At 38.2% G+C, this 18,617-nt stretch overlaps 1 protein-coding gene and 1 pseudogene across 1 annotated transcript; both read right to left on the reverse strand.

Annotated features, from left to right (window-relative positions):
- The window catches only part of LOC115935391 (bifunctional phosphoribosylaminoimidazole carboxylase/phosphoribosylaminoimidazole succinocarboxamide synthetase-like), a 28,298-nt pseudogene extending 12,659 nt beyond the window's left edge, over positions 1-15,639 (reverse strand).
- Positions 15,640-16,225: 586 nt separating this feature from the next.
- LOC101141921 (TRPM8 channel-associated factor 2) lies at positions 16,226-16,842 on the reverse strand. The gene is given in 5 exon segments (XM_019020224.3): positions 16,226-16,261; positions 16,263-16,422; positions 16,424-16,484; positions 16,487-16,791; positions 16,793-16,842. Coding segments are annotated over 5 exon segments (612 nt in total).
- Positions 16,843-18,617: the final 1,775 nt, after the last annotated feature.

Consider the following 18,617-nt stretch of genomic DNA (forward strand, 5'->3'; position numbering starts at 1 on the left):
ACTCTTGCAAAAGTCCAAGCAAAGGATGATGGTGACCTGGATTAGGGAGATAACAATACAGATGTAGAGAAGATATTAAGTTCTCTACGTACTTAGAAGGAAAAGCTGACCAATTTTCCTGATAAATTGTATGGACTACAAAAGGACAGAAGCCAACCCCTATTCTCTATCGTTCCATTTTATATGTTTTTATAGCTTTTGTTACCATTTATAATTATATTATGTATTTTTTGCCCACTTATTGATTATCTTCCTTAACCAGTAGAGTAGTATTCCACGATATCAGAAACTTCACCTATCTCGTTCACAACCAAATTTCAGCACCTAGAAGAGTACCTGGTACACAGCAGGGGCTCAATAAATATTTGTTTGTATGAATGAGTGAAAAGAAGGGTATTTGGCATCTATGATGAGCCCTTAATATATTTCTACCCTTCCCACTCTAATCCTACTTCTGGGAATCTATTTTGAAGAAATTTCACAAAGGCAAAAACTTATCCCAATAGATACTCATCAAAGCAACCTATTCTTACAGTGGAAAATTAAGCACATTCTAACAGTTCGATAGGAGGAGAATTTGGGACACTTCCCAAAAGGTTCAAAGAAGACATCGCCCACTTTTGGGACAGGATGGTCAATGGTTAGAAACAGTCTGCTCTGCCAGGTCTTAAGCACCCAGAGATCAGCAGACTCATGGGCACTGGGTTATGCCAGCTAGATGGCAGGGTTATGTTAGTTCATTTCAAACCATGCATTCTAATTACAAACTCTTAAAATCTCAAGGGTTTAATTTAAAAAGTTTTACAGCAGGCTTTGAACCAGTTCCTGGGGCCTCATTATTGTCAGCTCTCCTCACCACAGGCCTATGTGGCGGGAGTTTAGGGAAAAGAGAGAGAAGACTATGGGGAAAATAGGGGAAAGAGAAGCGTATATGATTGAAAAGCCCAAAGGAAAGTGGGAGTAGAAGTTTAATTAAAACACAGCTGGGCAATTTGCATCAGTGAGTTTAACCCTGAGAAGGAAAACAGGCTTAGGAAATGCCATATGAATGTGGGTATGCTTGCCCCCCAAAGAGCTAACATTTACAATAGACATTGCAGTACAGCCATGGCAGGTACTCAGCACCTTTCTGTGTGCAAACATGAACATATTGAAATGTACAATTTTACTAATTAAAGACCCACTTTAGTCTACTGAGAGTATAAAAAATAAATAAAATATAACCCCATTTTTTTCTCCCCAAAGATAGAATTATTTTTTAACTTGCACCGCAAAATTCTGAATTCTAGCACTCAATCTGAAGTATATTTACTCTCAAAGCAAAGAATTTCTGAACTGAAAGGTACTTAAGGCATTTTGACTCTTCATTTTTCAAATAAGGAAAACAATGCTCAGAGAGTATCTCAACATAGTAAAGAAAGGAAAAAGATGCTGTATCTTTCCTGATCTCTATTTAAGCTCTCCACTGTTCTGCACTATTTTCTAGTTATTTCTGGGATTATTTATTCAACAAACACTAAGACTTCTAGTGCAATGCACTGGTTAACCATGGGGAAAAGTGCACACAAAGATGAAACAGGAATAAATTCTATCTTCTGGAGTTGTATACTCTGGATGTAAATGTTCTTATATTCATTCTTTCTCTCTTTTCCTCTGCCTGCTTCTAAAAAGAACTTGAGGTGGTCAAGGTTTAGACCATTATATATTTAAGATGCTGAAAAGATTTCATTCAACAATGATTTTTGCATCAATAATAATTTTATTCACTATTAGTCAGACATATTTTTTCTTCACTTTAAGTCCTCTCGTTGACTTTCTGTAAGTACCTTAGAAATTTCCAAGTAAGTGTCACTTGCTTTGCCTATTGAAGTCAAATTATTTTATGTGTTTGAATTACAACTTGAAGGGGGCTATGCTTTTAGTAACTCATTTTTTGTGTTCAAATGCAAAAATTATTGAAATTATTCTATGCTTGTAGTCTATGATTGCTTATTCTGAGTTCCATTTGCCTCTTCTTAAGAAATCATTGTTGTCTAGAGAATGAAAAAAGACAGGTCATATTAGTAAATCAATATTTATATTCAAGGAAAAGATCTAAAATATTTTTTAAAAGAACTATTCTCATATAACAATAAATCATCTCTGATAATATGTTTTCTAAAAGAGTTTGGCTTTTATGTTTATGCAAGACTGACTTCCTGCCAAGCCTTCACTCCAAGATATTTCACAGTGGAGGGTCCCAGTGTTTCCCCTTGTCACTTTATAGGATTAGTTCGGTCCACTGTCATTCAGCTAAAATGCCTTGTATCTCTGGTTAGTGTGAAGTCCATAACTAAGCCCAAGTATTGGTTCTTTAAACTTTATAAAGTGGCCCTTCCATTCACTCTCAGGTTGTACCATTCATCATACCTTCAATGGCTGGGGAAAATGTACTGTCTCTTTATGGTCTTTTTAACGCTCTGCAAAGTGATTTGTTAAAGGAAGGGTTTTGAAAGAAGTATTGTCCTTTTGGCTTAAAGTTTATAGTTTTTCAGCACTTACTATAAAAGGAACACATCCACAACCACATTTTTTTTCTACAGGTAAAGGAATGGAATGTTTAGTCTGAAAGCTTAGAAGGAAGATGAGGTGCAGCATGAAGACAAAAGCAAAATCGGAAAGCTAAAACAGTAAGAAAGGAGACAAAAATCCGAGATGAATTGTAGCGAAGTGATATATTTATCATTATCCCTGAATATATAAATTTCTTTTTTTACCAGAATATTAAGTCTTTTCAAATGTTCCAAAAACATGAGAATCTAAAACTGATTCTCACTCTTGATTTCAACAACTAATATTTCATGAGTTTCTGCCTCCTCTTGGTGAATTTTTTCAAACTAACATTAGTTCCACATGGCACTTTTTCATCGCATGCAGGGATCACAACACAGACACCTTTATCTTCACAATAAATGGATACTGAACTTTGAAAAATAATTTAGACCGTTGTGAGCCAAGTAGGACCCAATACAAACAGGAAAATGTAGGTACTATTTGGGCTTCCAGAAATTTCAAGAATTGGGTGGCATTCTTGGAGAAAAAGGCTCTCAGGTTATCCTGAGGATACCGCAGGTGTGTTTTATCTGGTGTATCACTCAGGGATCTTGTTAGCAATCAACAAAAAAGAAAGCCTCGGTTAACTCTGCAAGGTAGGAATTTATTAGACGTGATTTGGATTGCTCTCATAATTGGTAGAGTATATGGAGAAACAAACCTGACCACCAGGAACTAGGATCTGGATGTTCAGAAATACAGTCAAAATTATGCCACCAGAATTGGTTATAATGCTATTGCTGTGGCCACTGGCCACTGAATGCCACTAACAGAGTTAATTCCATACACTCACACCTTCCTAGTGTCATCTGCAGAAGATTCAATGGCCTCGTGGACTTGAACTGACTACAGTCTAGCTACACGGGTTGAGGGGAAGGAATATATGTATTTGGCATTTTTAGCTAGTGCACTGGCTAAAAATAGGAAGGGCCTATCTTCCATTAAGAATCTGACTGTTTTAGGAGGCCCCCAAACAGAATTAGGATCCAAATGCTGAGCAGCCAAAAAAGAAAAAGAAAACTAAAAATGCCCCCCTTTTCTGGTTAAAATTAAACTAAATCAAGTGAGTTGAGAGCAGATAGGCAGTCTGTATTATTCTAGTCAAATCTGCACTTTCTCATCTGTAGAAAGTTTTGAACTATGAATTATTAATAATAAGCCTTTTGTTAATATAGGTGCATCCCAGATACCAAAGATATATTTGGAAGTAAGGTGCCATTACTGGGGGAAAATCCCAGATATTTTGCTATTTAAAAACAACCTCGGGCTGGGTGTGGTGATTCATGCCTGTAATCCCAGCACTTTGGGAGGCCAAGGCAGGTTCATTGCTTGAGTTCAGGAGTTTGAGACCAGCCTGGGCAACATGTGAAACCCTGTCTCTACCAAAAACAGGAAAATTAGCCAGGCATGGTGGCACGTGCCTGTGGTCCCAGCTACTCAGGAGGCTGAGGTAGGAGGGTCAGCGAAGCCTGGGAAGTCAAGACTGCAGTGATCTGTGGTCACACCACTGCACTCCAGCCTTGGTGACAGAGTAAGACCCTGTCTCAAAACAAAACAAAAACACCAAAATACTCTGAGCTAACCAAATTTCTTTAAAAGAAAAATATGCATTTTTTTACACATAAGTTTCTTAAAAGTCAAGCATAGAACAAACTTCAAATCCAAATGAGTTGATAGAAAATTAGTTTGTCAGGCTGACTTATGGATCACATTCTATCCAACTGGTTTCTCTTGTAAACTACTTTATAATTTTATATAATATTAAATTTAGTTTACTTCCCCCCCTTTCCAACACATAAGTCATAATCTCTCTCCCCATACTGCATTATTTACATCAATGTAAAAATACTCTCTAGTATGTCATCACCTTAAAAAATAAGCTCTTCTCTGGGTCCTTTATCCCTCTAGTTATCCCTTGATTTCTCTGCTTCCTTATCAAGAACAATGATCAAAAGCATTTTGAACATGAGATTTCTCAAGTTCCTCACTTCCCTGATCTCCTCAACCCACCCTAGCTCGCTTTCCAACTCATCTGCCACGTTACCTTGTCAAGGTTACCAGTAGTTCCCATGTGGAGAGATTTCAAGTTTACTTTTTCATCTTTATTTATATGATTTTCCTATCAGCATTCAATAACATGTGAATGTTGACATCTCGATCTCACTCCTTCCTGTCCCCTCCCCCCCAAAAAACTTCTCTCCCACAGCTATGTGATGCTATAGTAAGCTTGAGCTTTCCTCTTATCTCATGGAGCTAGTCTTTCCAAATCTCTCTCTCTCTCTGGTTTTTTTTTTTTTTTTTTTTTGCCTCAAAATGTTGGTTTGCATCATTCTCAATGTTCTTTTTCTGAGATTTCAATTTGGCCTAAAGCTTTGAACACCATCTATTTTCTGATGACTTCTAAATTTATATTTGCAGACCTGACCTCTGCTCTGAAGTCTAGACTCATCTATTAAACTGCCTATCTAATATCTTCTCTTCATTCTGTACCCCAAACCTCTAAAGTCTAGACTCATATCTCAGACTGTCTAGCTATTTTCTGTTCATCCCGTACCCTCATTTTCCATTATCTCAGTTAAAGTTCTGAAAAACACTGATGGCTCAAGCCAAAAGCCTAGGTATCATCCTTGATCTTTGTTTACCTGTCCCTATCACATCCAATTCATCAACTAAGTCTATTAGATCCACCCTCAAATTATAAAGGATCATATTTTCCAAATATGACTTTTATTTATTTCTGTCCAGTTTATTTTTCTTGTCTTAATGCACTGATAAGGACCTCTATGAGTATGTTGAAGGTAACACTGAGAGTGAACATTCTTCTTTTGTTTGTGAATTTAATGTGAATGCATCTGACTTTTTACAACTGAGTATAATGCTTGCCGAAGGTTTCTGGTAGATATACTACTTCTTATAGGAAGTTTATTTCTATTTTACTATGCTGCTAATATTTAACCATCATTGGGACTTGGATTTTTTCAATTTATTTTTTGGCATGAGCATAAATTTTTTTTCTTGTAATCTGTGAATTCAGAGAACGAATAGATGTATTAGGAATACATTATCCTTGCATTCCTGAGACTTATCTGTTTCCCCGATCTGCTCCCTCTGGACTTGCAAGACCTCTTGTGGTCATTCTTGCTCTTTGCAGCACTTTGTTCTGGGCGAGTTCTTGGTTTTCTTTTACCATGTGATACCATCTCTCTGGATCTTTTAGGGGGAGGCTGCCTTCTGTTTTTTTAATGCTGTGTTAGAGTTTTAGAAAAGATCTGTCTTTCTAGTAATGGACGGCGAAGTTGAAGAGGCTGGAGCCTGTGCTTAGGGTGCCATCTTGAGGAGAGTCAGGAAAAGACTCGAGTTATATAAAGACACTTGGGGATCTTCCAATTTAGAGAAATGCCCTTGATCCAGAGTGTAGTGACACAAAGCAGGACAAGGTGAGATGATAATTCAGAGAACAGTGTCTCCAAAATTAATATTGGCTGAGTTCAAGTGAGGAGAGAGAAGAAACAGACATAGTAAGAGATGAAGACAAGGACCGTACAATGTAAAGGGCCAAGAAATTTAATTAAAAGCTAATTATTTCGTCTGAAAGTTTTCATCATCGTCCCCCACAACAATATTGCTAAAAACATTCCCATAAGTTCTGATTCCTGCATGTATAAAAGGGGAAAAGGGGACCATTGCAAAGTTTCCTCTTATTCGATCTGATGACCAGTATTACCCAAAGTTTTATAGCTGGTTACAAGACAGAAAAAAATTGGGGAGATATTAAAGTCATATTGCAACTTCTTTCTAGAATAATAAAAGGATTTCTTTGATTTCAGTAAATATCATAGGCCTCTGTAGGATACTAAACAGGGACAGGAGCTAGAAATCCTTGATCAGTCTTATGAAATTTTATTCAGTCCATGAATACCTATGGAAAGCTTTTGATGTGTCGGGTACCATGACAGGTATTGGGGATACATCTCTGAGAAATATAGATATCAGCCAACATGAAACATATTGCCTGGTGGGGTAAGAGAATACCAAATAAACATTAACCGTAAATGTGATGAGAAGTATTAAACGAAGCAAGGGTGGTCTGACTGCAGCTAAACAGTGGGCATAGTCACGATACAGTGGGGTATGGAGTTTTCTTGAAGAAATTATCTTTAAATTGAGGAGGCAAAGAACCATTAGTCAATCTTTCCAACCAAGCTCTTGTCTTCTGAAAGCTGGAAATAAAATCTGGATTTTTTTGGTCTAACTTACGTTTCCAAAGACACCTTTAAAATTAAGAGAGTGCGTGGTTTCTGGATCATTGAATTCTAGGGCCCCGGGCCTTGGTAACCATTGGCCATCTTTACCATCAGCAGTAAACTGGCACCTGGGTTGCATCATCACTGTCCTGACTCCTGTTGAGCTGTGGACACCCATCATGAGTAGATGAAAGGGATATAAAACCAGGAGGGTCTGTTCCAGGGCAAATCCTCTGTGAGAAAAGATAGGTGTCACACTGCTCTAACAGCAAGCTGGAAAGGACCTGAGGAAGGGAAAATGTTTTAGTTGGAATTTCCTGATGACAGGTGATAGAAACTAAACTGAAACAAGTAGAAGCAAAAAAAAAAAAAAAAAAAAAAAAAAAAAAAAAAAAAAAAGCAGTTTATTGATTAAGGAAACAAAAATGTCTAGGTGTTGACCTGGAGCTTTAATCAGTACTATATCTAGATTCTTTAACAATATCCCTAGGGGTATCGCTCTTTGCCTTTGATGTGTCATTTATGTGCGTGTGTATGGTGGGGGTGGGGGTGGGTGGTGATGGTGCTTATTGTCCATCAAGCTCTCTTTGTGTGAAGATAATATTACAAGGCAATTCCAGGCTTAAATGGTTTGTAGAAATCATTATCTCAGAAAGAAAGAAATTATTTCTCCATTAATGCCTTTATCACTCATCTGGACACTAACTGGCTATACTTAGGTCGTTTGAACATTCATAGTCAAGTCTTGAGGTCCAGGGCATGGAATGCTAAGACTGGCCATCTGTAGTCACACCTACTCTGATGATGAGAATGCTGGGGTCCCTTGGTTGTCAGCCCCATTTCAATCAGAGAGAAAGTAAAGGCAGCTCTCAGAATAAAGATTCATAGAACAGATGAAAAAGCAAAAAAAAGGCCACTAAAGAAAAGTGAATTTATATATATATTTTTTCACTTTAAGCATATCTTGGGCTCTTGCAATTAGGAAAAGAATAGCTATGATGCTATGTTCTCTCAGTTAAGGACACTGGTTCTGGAATTCAATGATCTGTTTCACATTCTTGCTCTACCACTTATTCGTTTTTCATTTTGAAATTTAGTTTTCTTCACGTGTCGCTGAGGATTAATTATGAGTATGTGGCTTAGTAATGCGCATTCATCATGGACTTGCAGTGGCATTGATCCTTCAGCACACAATATCCTAGCACACGTTCCTGACCAAAAAGCAGCCATTTGTGGGGCACAAGCCAATATTTATTGCATATCCTTGCCTTGGTCTATCTTTCTGATACTAACACCAAATTTTCTAGGATAGAAGACTTCTTACTCTCAGGAAGTAGTTTGTTTCTCAAAGAGAAAACATGGGGTGTTCAGTTGGCTGTATGGCTGCTCCCATCTGTAGAGGTGAGGTGGATGTACGTAGTCTTCTATGCTGACAGAATAATTCAAAAGAATGCTTTGAAGGTAAATATATAAATCAGTACACTCCCCCAACTCAATACCTTCATGAAATGTATCTTCATGAAGTCTGCCTATTACATTAAAGCTTTTTTTTTTCTTTGACAGAGTTTCGCTCTTGTTGCCCAGGCTGGAGTGCGATGGTGTGATCCTGGCTCACTGCAGCCTCTGCCTCCTGGGTTCAAGCGATTCTCCTGTCTCAGCCTCCTGAGTAGCTGGGATTACAGGTGCCTGCCACCACATCTGGCTAATTTTGAATTTTTAGTAGAGACGGGGTTTCTCCAAGTTGGTAAGGCTGATCTCGAACTCCCGACCTCAGGTAATCTGTCTGCCTTGCCCTCCCAAAGTGCTGGGATTACAGGTGTGAGTCACCACGCCCAGCCTACATTAAAGCTTTAATTTCCAGGAAGACACTCCGACTTGAAGCAGAGTGATACAGTTTGGATACGTCCCCACCAAATCTAATGTTAAATTATAATCCCCAATGTTGGAAGTAGGGCCTGATGGTAGGTGTTTGGGTCATGGAGGTGGATTGCTCATGGCTTGGTGCTATCCTCACCATAGTGAGTGAGTTCTCAGAGATATGGTCATTTATAAATATGTATAGCACTTCCCCCTAATTCTCTCTTTCTTGCTTTTGCTCTGCCTTGTGAGATGTCTGTCTGCTCCCACTTTGACTTCTGCCATGAGTAAAACCTTCCTGAGGCCTCATCAGAGGCTGAGGAGATGCTCCCTGTACAGTTTGCAGAACCATAAACCAATTCAACTTCTTTTCATTGTAAATTACCAGTATCAGGTATTTCCTTCTTCCTTTCTTTTCTTTTTTTTTGAGGGCGGAGTGGGGAGGTGGGACAAGGTGCTGATTTTAAAAGATAAACAGGAGTTTTCCTGTTATGGAAAGAAGGTAAAACCATTTCAGGAAACCCTGTTATAGAAAGAAGGCAAAACCATTTCAGGAAACCCTGTTATAGAAAGAAGGCAGAACCATTTCAGGAAGAAAGAGTAGTATTTGTAAATGCACAGAAATATGAACTGTGGTGAAATGTTCTGAAAACGATCATCAGTTTGGAATTGCAGGAGAAGGGGTACAAAGATGGGAACCTGGAACTTGAGGCATGAGGCGAAGGCAGACCCAGATGATGAGAAGGTTGGCAACAGGAATTTACTGAACGATTCTACCTGAAGGCAACAGGAATTTACTGAAAGGTTTTAAGCTGAAATTTACGGTTAATTTGGCAGTGTTCTGGGAGACAGCTCAGTTGGGATTGTGGCTAGAGGTAGGGAAACTAGTGAGGAGGCTTCTGGAACAGTCCAGGTGAGAGGTGCTGAGGACTTGAACTTTGACCATGGGGATAAGAATGGAGGCTGAGGAGTTAGGGAGGTGTTTGCCTGGTGTGGACTCAAGTCTCAGACTGCAGAGCAATGGACGTCCACACGGAAGGCAGTGAAGAGAGTCTATTTCCAGGGGCTTTGAAATGAGCTTGAATGTCAGACTTCTGGCTGACACTATGACTGTCTCATGCAGACCTTCAGACAGATTACTTACTAATAAGGAAAATGGTATAGTCTGAAAGTAATCTCAGGCTCTTTGGAATTATGAAGACAGGGCAAAAGTCAAGAGACGGTATGTCTTTGTGCCAAAGACACGGAGGTCTAATGCTGAACCTGAGTTTCAGGTCTGTCCCTTTCTAATCAATTATAAGGTGAACTTCAAACTGTTTATGTCTTTTAACCTCAAGGTTCTGAATCTGCCAAATGGGGGACCAGATAATACTTCCTTCAATCTATTTCACAGCTAGCAGGAAAATACTTGTAAGCCATACTTCACATTCCTGACCAAGTCTCTTCCGTCATGGAATAAAATCATTAAGAATTTTTTAGTAATATTTTAATTATCATATTTTAATTAAAAATTTAAGTATGGAAAGAAGACTGTATAGCTCTACATTAAAAATACATTAGTACATGACTTGGCTACTTGACATCAAAGCAGCTGGTGTCACATTCACCCTCCCACGAGGGTGCTTGCAACAAATTCTACTATCTTCTTGACATTCACAGCAGTGAGTGAGTGACAGCAAAAGACCTTCAGGTCACTGACCAGAAGGTCTGTCTTTGTCCAATGTAAGTGATTTTTTGGTAACATAGGGCCCAAGTTTTGTATTTCTGAGTTCAACCCAATTTTTCCATTCTGGTCCCCTGCCAGCCAGCACAGGGCATTGACCACAAATAGGCTAAACCTGTGATCCAATATCAAACACTCATGGCCGGCCAGCACCACGTGCCTGTGGCCATAGTGGGCAGCTGCAGGAAAGCAGCCGAAGGAGCTATGTATTCCTAGGGACAAGGCCAGGGCCCCATGCAGCAGCAGCTGAGAGGGGGATCCTCCTGTCCTGAGGTCCAGCTTTGAGATCCCTTCCAGGAGCTGCTCTTGGTGCTGCCTGAGATCCTCCCCAAACCTGGAAAAGAGATAATTTCTCACATTTGTTCCTGTAGGACAGGTGAGTGTAAAATAGAGCAGAAGAGAATACCCAAGACCTGAGCTTGTTTGGTACAAAACTTTAAGAGGCAAGAGAAGAAAGGCTATTTTAATCTTGCTTTATACACCTTCAGTTTAGACTAGCAGTAATTAATATCACAAAATCATGGTATTTTTATTTATAGACACAATATATCTTGAAATGGGTGCATACATTCTCCCAGATAACGTTTGGAGATAACGTTTTCCAGGATGAACTACTGTCTCAGTAAACATTCTATTGACTATCCTGATTTATAAGTTGTTTATTTAAATAGTTAAAATTATAAAATAAATAAAGCTCGGAAAACAGTCTCTCATTCCCTTAGAGAGTAGTCCTGCTTATAAATTTGGAAGGTTTATATTTCACACACATATGCACACATTCACACACACAAAATTTAAAGAGGCTGTGAAATTCTCAAATTATCCTTGTCAGAGCTCTGAACTATCTTTTGTTATACTTACTTTTTGCTGTTTTTAAGTAGAGCCACTGGAATTACAATATGAAGAAAAGTGTTTAGTCCTTTCCTTAGTATCAATTAAGTCATTTAAGCATAACCACTTTTTAAAACTGTTAAAGTATTTTAATACTGTATTAAATTGTGTTTTAATTACATCTCTTGGTACAGACATAATTATGTTAAAATGCAGCAATTAAAAATGAGCGAAACTCTCAGCTTATAAAAACAGTGTACACAGAAAAATCCAAACTAATATTGAAAGTGTTATTGAAAGTATAGAGAAGTGACTAGAAGAGTATATATTAGAATGCTATTTTCAATGAACTCTGGGTAGAATCACTACCCAGATGTGTTTTTAAAAATGCTTTTCTACATTTCTTCTGATTTTATTTTCATAATCAGAAAAATTACCATTACATACTAAAAATTTTTTTTTGATTTCACTAAATACTGTGACAATAACTACTGCAAGTTACTTCTTAATTCATTTTCAGCGTAAAGTTGAGAATGCACTCTGACAGTTTCTCTTTTCATTTTCATATCAATGAAGAGCATTTTAATTTGAGCATCAATTCTGCCTAGAAGTTTCACGGCTAATTTTTCAAGTTAATGTCTTCAAAAAACAAAATGAAAGAAAAACTCTTTATGGTTGAGATTTTCTAGGCGTGAACACACATTGCTGCTGTTACCATGAAGCAACAATATCTAGAGAAAGGGATGTTGTAGTTAACAAAATATTAAGCCTAGTGGTGCATAAGCAGAAACATCGTTTTTGTTTCAATTCTTGATTATTTGGAGGGAGAGAGAGGTTTCTAAAATATATCAGTATAGCTTAGTGGTTAAATGCTCTGAGTCTGGAATTAATGTGATGCAGAGTAAACAAATAAATAAATCAAGCAATCAGTTTTCTCACTATTCCTATAGATAAGAAGAAAGCAGCTGACAAATTTATTTTTCATTTAAAAAACAAAAAACTAAATCTTAGGAAGGAAACCTGCTTATCGAATAGACCGAGTTTGAGTATCCATTAGAATATGTAATATTGGTCCAGGCGCGGTGGCTCACGTCTGTAATACCATCACTTTGGGAGGCAGAGGTGGGTGGATCATGAGGTCAGTAGTTCGAGACCAGCCTGGCCAATATGGTGAAACCCCGTCTCTACTAAAAATACAAAAATTAGCCAGGCATGGTGATGCAGCCTGTAGTCCCAGCTACTTGGGAGGCTGAGGCAGAAGAATCGCTTGAAGTAGGGAGACGGAGGTTACAGTGAGCCAAGATAGTGCCACTGTACTCCAGCTTGGGCGACAGAGCAAGACTCTGTCTCAAAAAACTAAAAACAAAACAAAACAAAGGAATATATAATATCACAACATTAGAAGCATTCCTATTAAATCAGGAAAAAAAGCAAGGCTTCTCTCTGTCACTGATACCAGTCATAATTTTAATGGATAATGGACATCCTAGCTAACAAAATAAATAAACACTACAATGCAACAAGCAAAAGTTTCCATTATTTGCTGGCAAGTAATGGAAAACATAAGAGAATCAACTGGCAGACTATTATAACTAATGAAAGAGTTTAGCAAGTTGTTTAAATTCAAGATAAATGCAAATTTTAATAATTGTTCTCTTAAATTGGAATAGATTATTATAAAATGTTCCATTAATAATAGAACAATTATAACTTTATAATTGATAAAATGGCAAAAAATTTTAATGATCAAGAATAATTCTACTAAGAATTGTGCAAAGCCTTTCTGGTAAAATCTATGAGACTCGACAAAGAATAGAAAGTAATACTTGAATAAATGAAGACACATTTTTGTTCCTAGATGAGTAGATTCAATATTTTAAGATGTTAATTACTGATAGACTGAGTAAAGAAAATGTGATACATATACACTCTGGAATACTATGCAGCCATAAAAAGGAATGAGATCAAGTCAGTTGCAGGGACATAGATGGAGCTGGAGGCCATTATCCTCAGCAAAGTAATTCAGAAACTGGAAACCAAATACTGCACGTTCTCACTTCTAAGCGGAAGCTAAATGATGAGAACACATGGACACAGGGTAGAACAACACACACTGGGGCCTGTCGAAGGGTGTGGGGTGGGAGAAGGGAGAGGATCAGGAAGAATAGCCAGTGGGTGCTGGGCTTAATACCTGGTTGATGGGATGATCTGTGCAGCAAACCACCATGGCACATGTTTACCTGTGTAACAAACCCACACATCCTGAACATGTACCCTTGAACTTAAAATAAAAGTTGGAAAAACAAAAAAGGAAGTTGTTAACGATCCCTAAATAATCTCTAAATTGAATATAATCCTGCTAAAAATCCTGACATATTTTCAAGGAAATTGATAAGCTGATTCTATAGTTTAATCTGCTAATGTAAGTATTCAAAAAAACACATAAGAGATTTTTGGAGATGTTGAGTAACATAATATGGGGAGATAGAGAATAATTTGTTTTCCCAGATAGTGAAGCTTGCTTCAAAGCTGCAGTAACAAAAGCAGTATGGTGGGTGCAGAATTAGATCAACAGGTCAGTAGTCCAGAGGACAGAGTTGGAAAAGCAAATTAATATACATATGGAAGCTTATTATATGAAAAAGTAACCATTAAAGTAAATCAATAAAATATTGACTTTTCAAAGGTCCAAGATGCTATCATAATTGGCCATACATTCAGAAATAATATACATGATATAGTACAAAAATTCATATAATTTAAATATCTAAATGTAAAATGTACAACCATAAAAGTATTAGAAGAAAATATAGAAAAATATTTTAATAAATTTGTGATGGGGGATTTTCTAAACAATAAAAGATGTTATAAAAGAAAAAGGCTGACAGATTTGACCACATACAGATGTAAAACACATATATTACACCAAAAACAAGCATAAAAAACAAACGGAAGGAAATATTTGCAACATGTAAAATAGAAAAAGAAGTGCTATCTGTAACATCACTTAGTACTCAATAAGGGAAAGACAAAAGCTAAGCAGAATAAAACACATAATTTATAGAAGAAATAGAAATGAACATAAATATATAAAAACACCCTCTGCATTTGTAATCAGAGAAACACAAATTAAAATAACATTTTTTCACATTCTATATGGACAATAACATCAAACAAAAATACATTCTATCCAGTACTAGCAACCGTCTAGGGCTATATTTTTGTTATAAGTGCAAATTGGTGTATAGTCTTTTAAAATGACAATTTGTCAGCATCTATCATTTCAAATATAAATATTTTTTAACTAGCTGCTGACCTTCTTGGACTGTATGCCAAACAAATGCTTGCACTTGTATGCAATGACATATAAAGTTATTCATTTTCAAATTTTGAGTAACAATAAGCATTAGATATAATCCAAATTTCCATGGTTGAATAAGAATACTGTGGCCACTCCATGGAATACTATTCATCTGTGCAAAGACTGAAGTAGATTTGTATAGACAAAGGAATTAGTTAACTGAGGAAGAGCTTCACTTGTCAGTTTCTTGGGATTCACATCATAGGACAGTCATAGTTCATTTAAACCAATCTTAGGACAAACCCCATCATTTGTCCAATTTTTCTCTGTCTCTAGACAGAATGATCCTGCTCCTCTATGGAAGAAGTTGCTACAAGATTTCCTCTGGCTTCATCACCACCCTGCTGCCCCACTTTCCATTCAGACATACCCTCACCCAGGGGTCCCACTCCATGCCTGGGAAAGGAAATCCCTGAATTACGGATACAGACTGTAACATGTTGCAGTCTCCCTGCTGTCCCTGGACTACATTGGCCTTAGATTTCATTCATTTATTCCGTGTTTATTTAGCACTTACTGTAAGCCAGATATTGTACTATATGCTAGTGATACCAGGGTAAGCAAAATAGACACGATTCTTGTTTTCCATGAATTTTATAGTTGTTTTCTCCACTTATCCACCATCTCTTTCTAACTATTTAAAACTGGGAGGCACAATTGTAAATAAAACAGAAAAAGAACCTGCTCTGAAGGCATTTAATACTCAATGCATAGCAGAGAAAAAGCAGAAGATGTTGTCCCTTATCCACAACAGGTAAGATTCAGAATTACACTGGCAATTTGTAACTCTTCCATTACACGGTGACTAATTTCTCCTCTGCTAGACTGAAAGCTCCTTGAAAATGGGGGTATAGGACTGATATTTAACATGGTTCAGACTCCTTTTAGGGAAGTATCACTCACATTACATGGAATGGGATATTGAGCCACTTCTTAGAGACCTCAAACTGGCTTCTGTCCACAGAGGTGTCAGTGAAGTACACTCCAGCCACACTTCACCAGACATAGCACATAAATCCTTCTTCTATCATTCCCTGAATACTCTGCCTCCAAATTCTTCCGCCTCTCTGGGGACACTACACAAGGGGGACCATACAATGTCAAGGGCCAAGAAATTTAATTAAAAGCTGATTATTTCCCTTGGAAGTTTTCATCATCATCCCCCACAAAATATTGCTAAAAATATTCTCAGAAGTACTGACTCCTACATACATGCAAGGGTGGGAAAGAGGAGACGATTGGAAAGTTTTCTCTTATCCAGTATGACCACCAATATGACCAAAAGTTTTGTAGAAAGTAATTGGAGAAAGATTAAAGGCATATTGCAACTTCCTTCATTTATTTAAGAAATATTGATGAACACTCCATGTTCCAGGCACTAGGCAGGGAGACAGAGTGGTAAGACAAGCTTTTCTATTCAGCTTTGGCCACAGGAGGGAGTGGCAGTGAGAGCCCAGCCTCTCTTGTGTCTTGGTGCATTTTAATCATCCTGCTTGTGATTTGTGGTGGTTACAAAACTGAGTCTAAAGTGATCTGTATCGAAATGGAAGCTCGTTGACAAGGGGAACCAACTTTATTGTTTATCCTGAGTCAGACTCCCTAATGGGGAACAGACACTCACCTGACGTAGAGTGGGATCTTGGGAATCTTCTTAGGAGACCTTGAAGCGCTCTCTGTCCCCACAGGTGTCGGGGAAGTACACTCCAACCACACTTGTCACTTTGTTCCCAGGGAACCTGCACAGCACCTTGTCATGGCCAAGTTTGCTGACCCAGTACCAGGCCTGGCCCCCGATAAGCAAGCCCCCTCCATGTCACCAACTAGATCAGCATTGCAGTCATGGTGTCATTGAAGGCACTGATGCAGTAAACCCCCAGGGCTCTCCTGGTTCTGGCTCAATCTGTGCCTCAACACCACAGTCCTGCAGGATATTTACTAGTGGTGCCAAGGATGGGTACGCTCCTACGGGATCCCCAGAACAAGGACAGAGCCAGCTCACTGTGTTGAGGAGATATAGAGCCAAGCCAGCATGCAACAGGTAGCTCTCATGGGACACAACCACGAGGCAGCCTTGGCTGTAGGAGGCGGCGGCAGTGAGCACCTGACCCTTGTCATTCACCATCATGGGGAAGGTAGACTCTCTAATAAGGAGTTCACTGGGGATGGGGTCTCTGGGTAGATCTTGTCACTCCATCAATGAGGGCCTTGAAAGCAGCAGTGGGAGTTGTCGCCATGGTTCTATCAGCTGCTGCAAAGGAAAGTATGGTGGATGAATGAACGAAAACCAAATGGATAAAAGCAAGTTACCTTCATTCCTATAGCGTCATGCCTGATAGAGCCTATATAGCCAGACTCATGTAGGTTATAGGTAGTTACCTTTCTTGATTTCCCAGACTCTAGAACTCTTCATAAGCATAATTTCTAAGAAGTTTCACTCTCTTGATTTATTTGTATTATTCAGACATCACCTCTTATTCTTTCCTTAGCTCCACCAACTTAGATGTTTTCCACAGCTCTGTCCTCCACCACTCAGCTCTCCTTTCTTGTAGCCCCTTCTGCCCATCAGAGATTACATTGACAGTTGTCCTTCATTTATAACAGCTGTCAATGATCTCCATGGTTTACCCCTGGCCTGGACTTTAAATCGATCTGCATAAGGAGCATCACAGTTATCAGCTCAAATTCTATATGGAAGAAATTGAACTTACGTCTACTTGCTCAACATTTCCTTTTAGAGAAAATACTTAAGCTTACTTTTCCCATCTTTGTTGGGAAGATAGTATAATCTTGAGGGATTTTCATGTGAAGGTTGTAGGAACTAATACATGCCACTGGTTTTCTCAGAGCCTGGGACATTATAATAGCAAAAGAAAATTCCTGTACTTGTATTATTCTTCCTGGTTTCTCAAAATGATAGGGAACACCACAACCTCAGAATCACGATTGCCCTCTTCCTCTCTCCACTTTGCACACTCATTTAGTCATTGAGCTTAGTCGAGGGCTTGTTCATTTCAGTTTCCATGCCTAATGCCACAAACCTGGGTCAGGATTTTCATCTGGAAACGTTGGCTGTCTCATAAATTCCCTTGATAAGAAGCCCTCAGAGCTTCACCACAAATAAAACCTGAGTGCTTGGGAGTTCTTTCCTCCTGGTAGCAGAGGTGTCCTGGATCTGCCTTGGGATGGTTTTTTGAGCTTTGCCTTTATTACTTCTCTCAACACAGATTGAGTATCCCTTCTCTGAAATGCTTGGGAGCAGAAGTATTTCAAATTTCAGATTTTTTTCAGATTTTGGAATATTTGCATATATTAATGCATTATGTGTGTATCTATATCTATATCTATCTATCTATATGTATATCTCTATCTATCTCTATCTATCTATCTAGCTATCTATCTATCTGTCTATCTATCTATCTATCTATGCAGTAAACCCCCAGGGGATCTCCTGGTTCTGGATATATGTATACATATTTATATATTATATATATGTTGAGATATCTTGGGAATGGGACCCAAATCTAAATATAAAATTCATTTATGTTTCATAATAAGTTGTACACATACCTGAAGGTAATTTTATACAATATTTTAAATAGTTTTGTGCCCAGAGCAAAGTTTGTGTTAAAAACTAATGTGTGGAATTTTCCACTTGTGGAGTCCCATCAGTGCTCAAAAGGTTTTGTATTTGGGGGCATTTTGGATTTCAGATTTTCTAATTAGCGACACTCAGTTTGTACAGACTCTGTTCTGCATGGAAAATTGGAACACGACCTGTGGTTTCTAGTCTCTGTCAGGTCAGTTCCTGTGGAATTTCCTTCTCTCCCTTTCTTCCTTCCCTTTTGCCCATTCTCATTACTCAGATTTTAAATTATTAGTAACAGACAGGTGAAAATGTTGCTGTATTTGTTCTCAGGACAGTCTTTTTTATAGAAAGCACTGGCCAGGGGATCCTTACACCCATGAAACATGGTCTCGGCCCATTCTGAAGCCCGGATGTGAGCAGGCA

Source organism: Gorilla gorilla, chromosome 6 (assembly GCF_029281585.2).
Source record: "Gorilla gorilla gorilla isolate KB3781 chromosome 6, NHGRI_mGorGor1-v2.1_pri, whole genome shotgun sequence".
Lineage (NCBI taxonomy): Eukaryota > Metazoa > Chordata > Mammalia > Primates > Hominidae > Gorilla > Gorilla gorilla.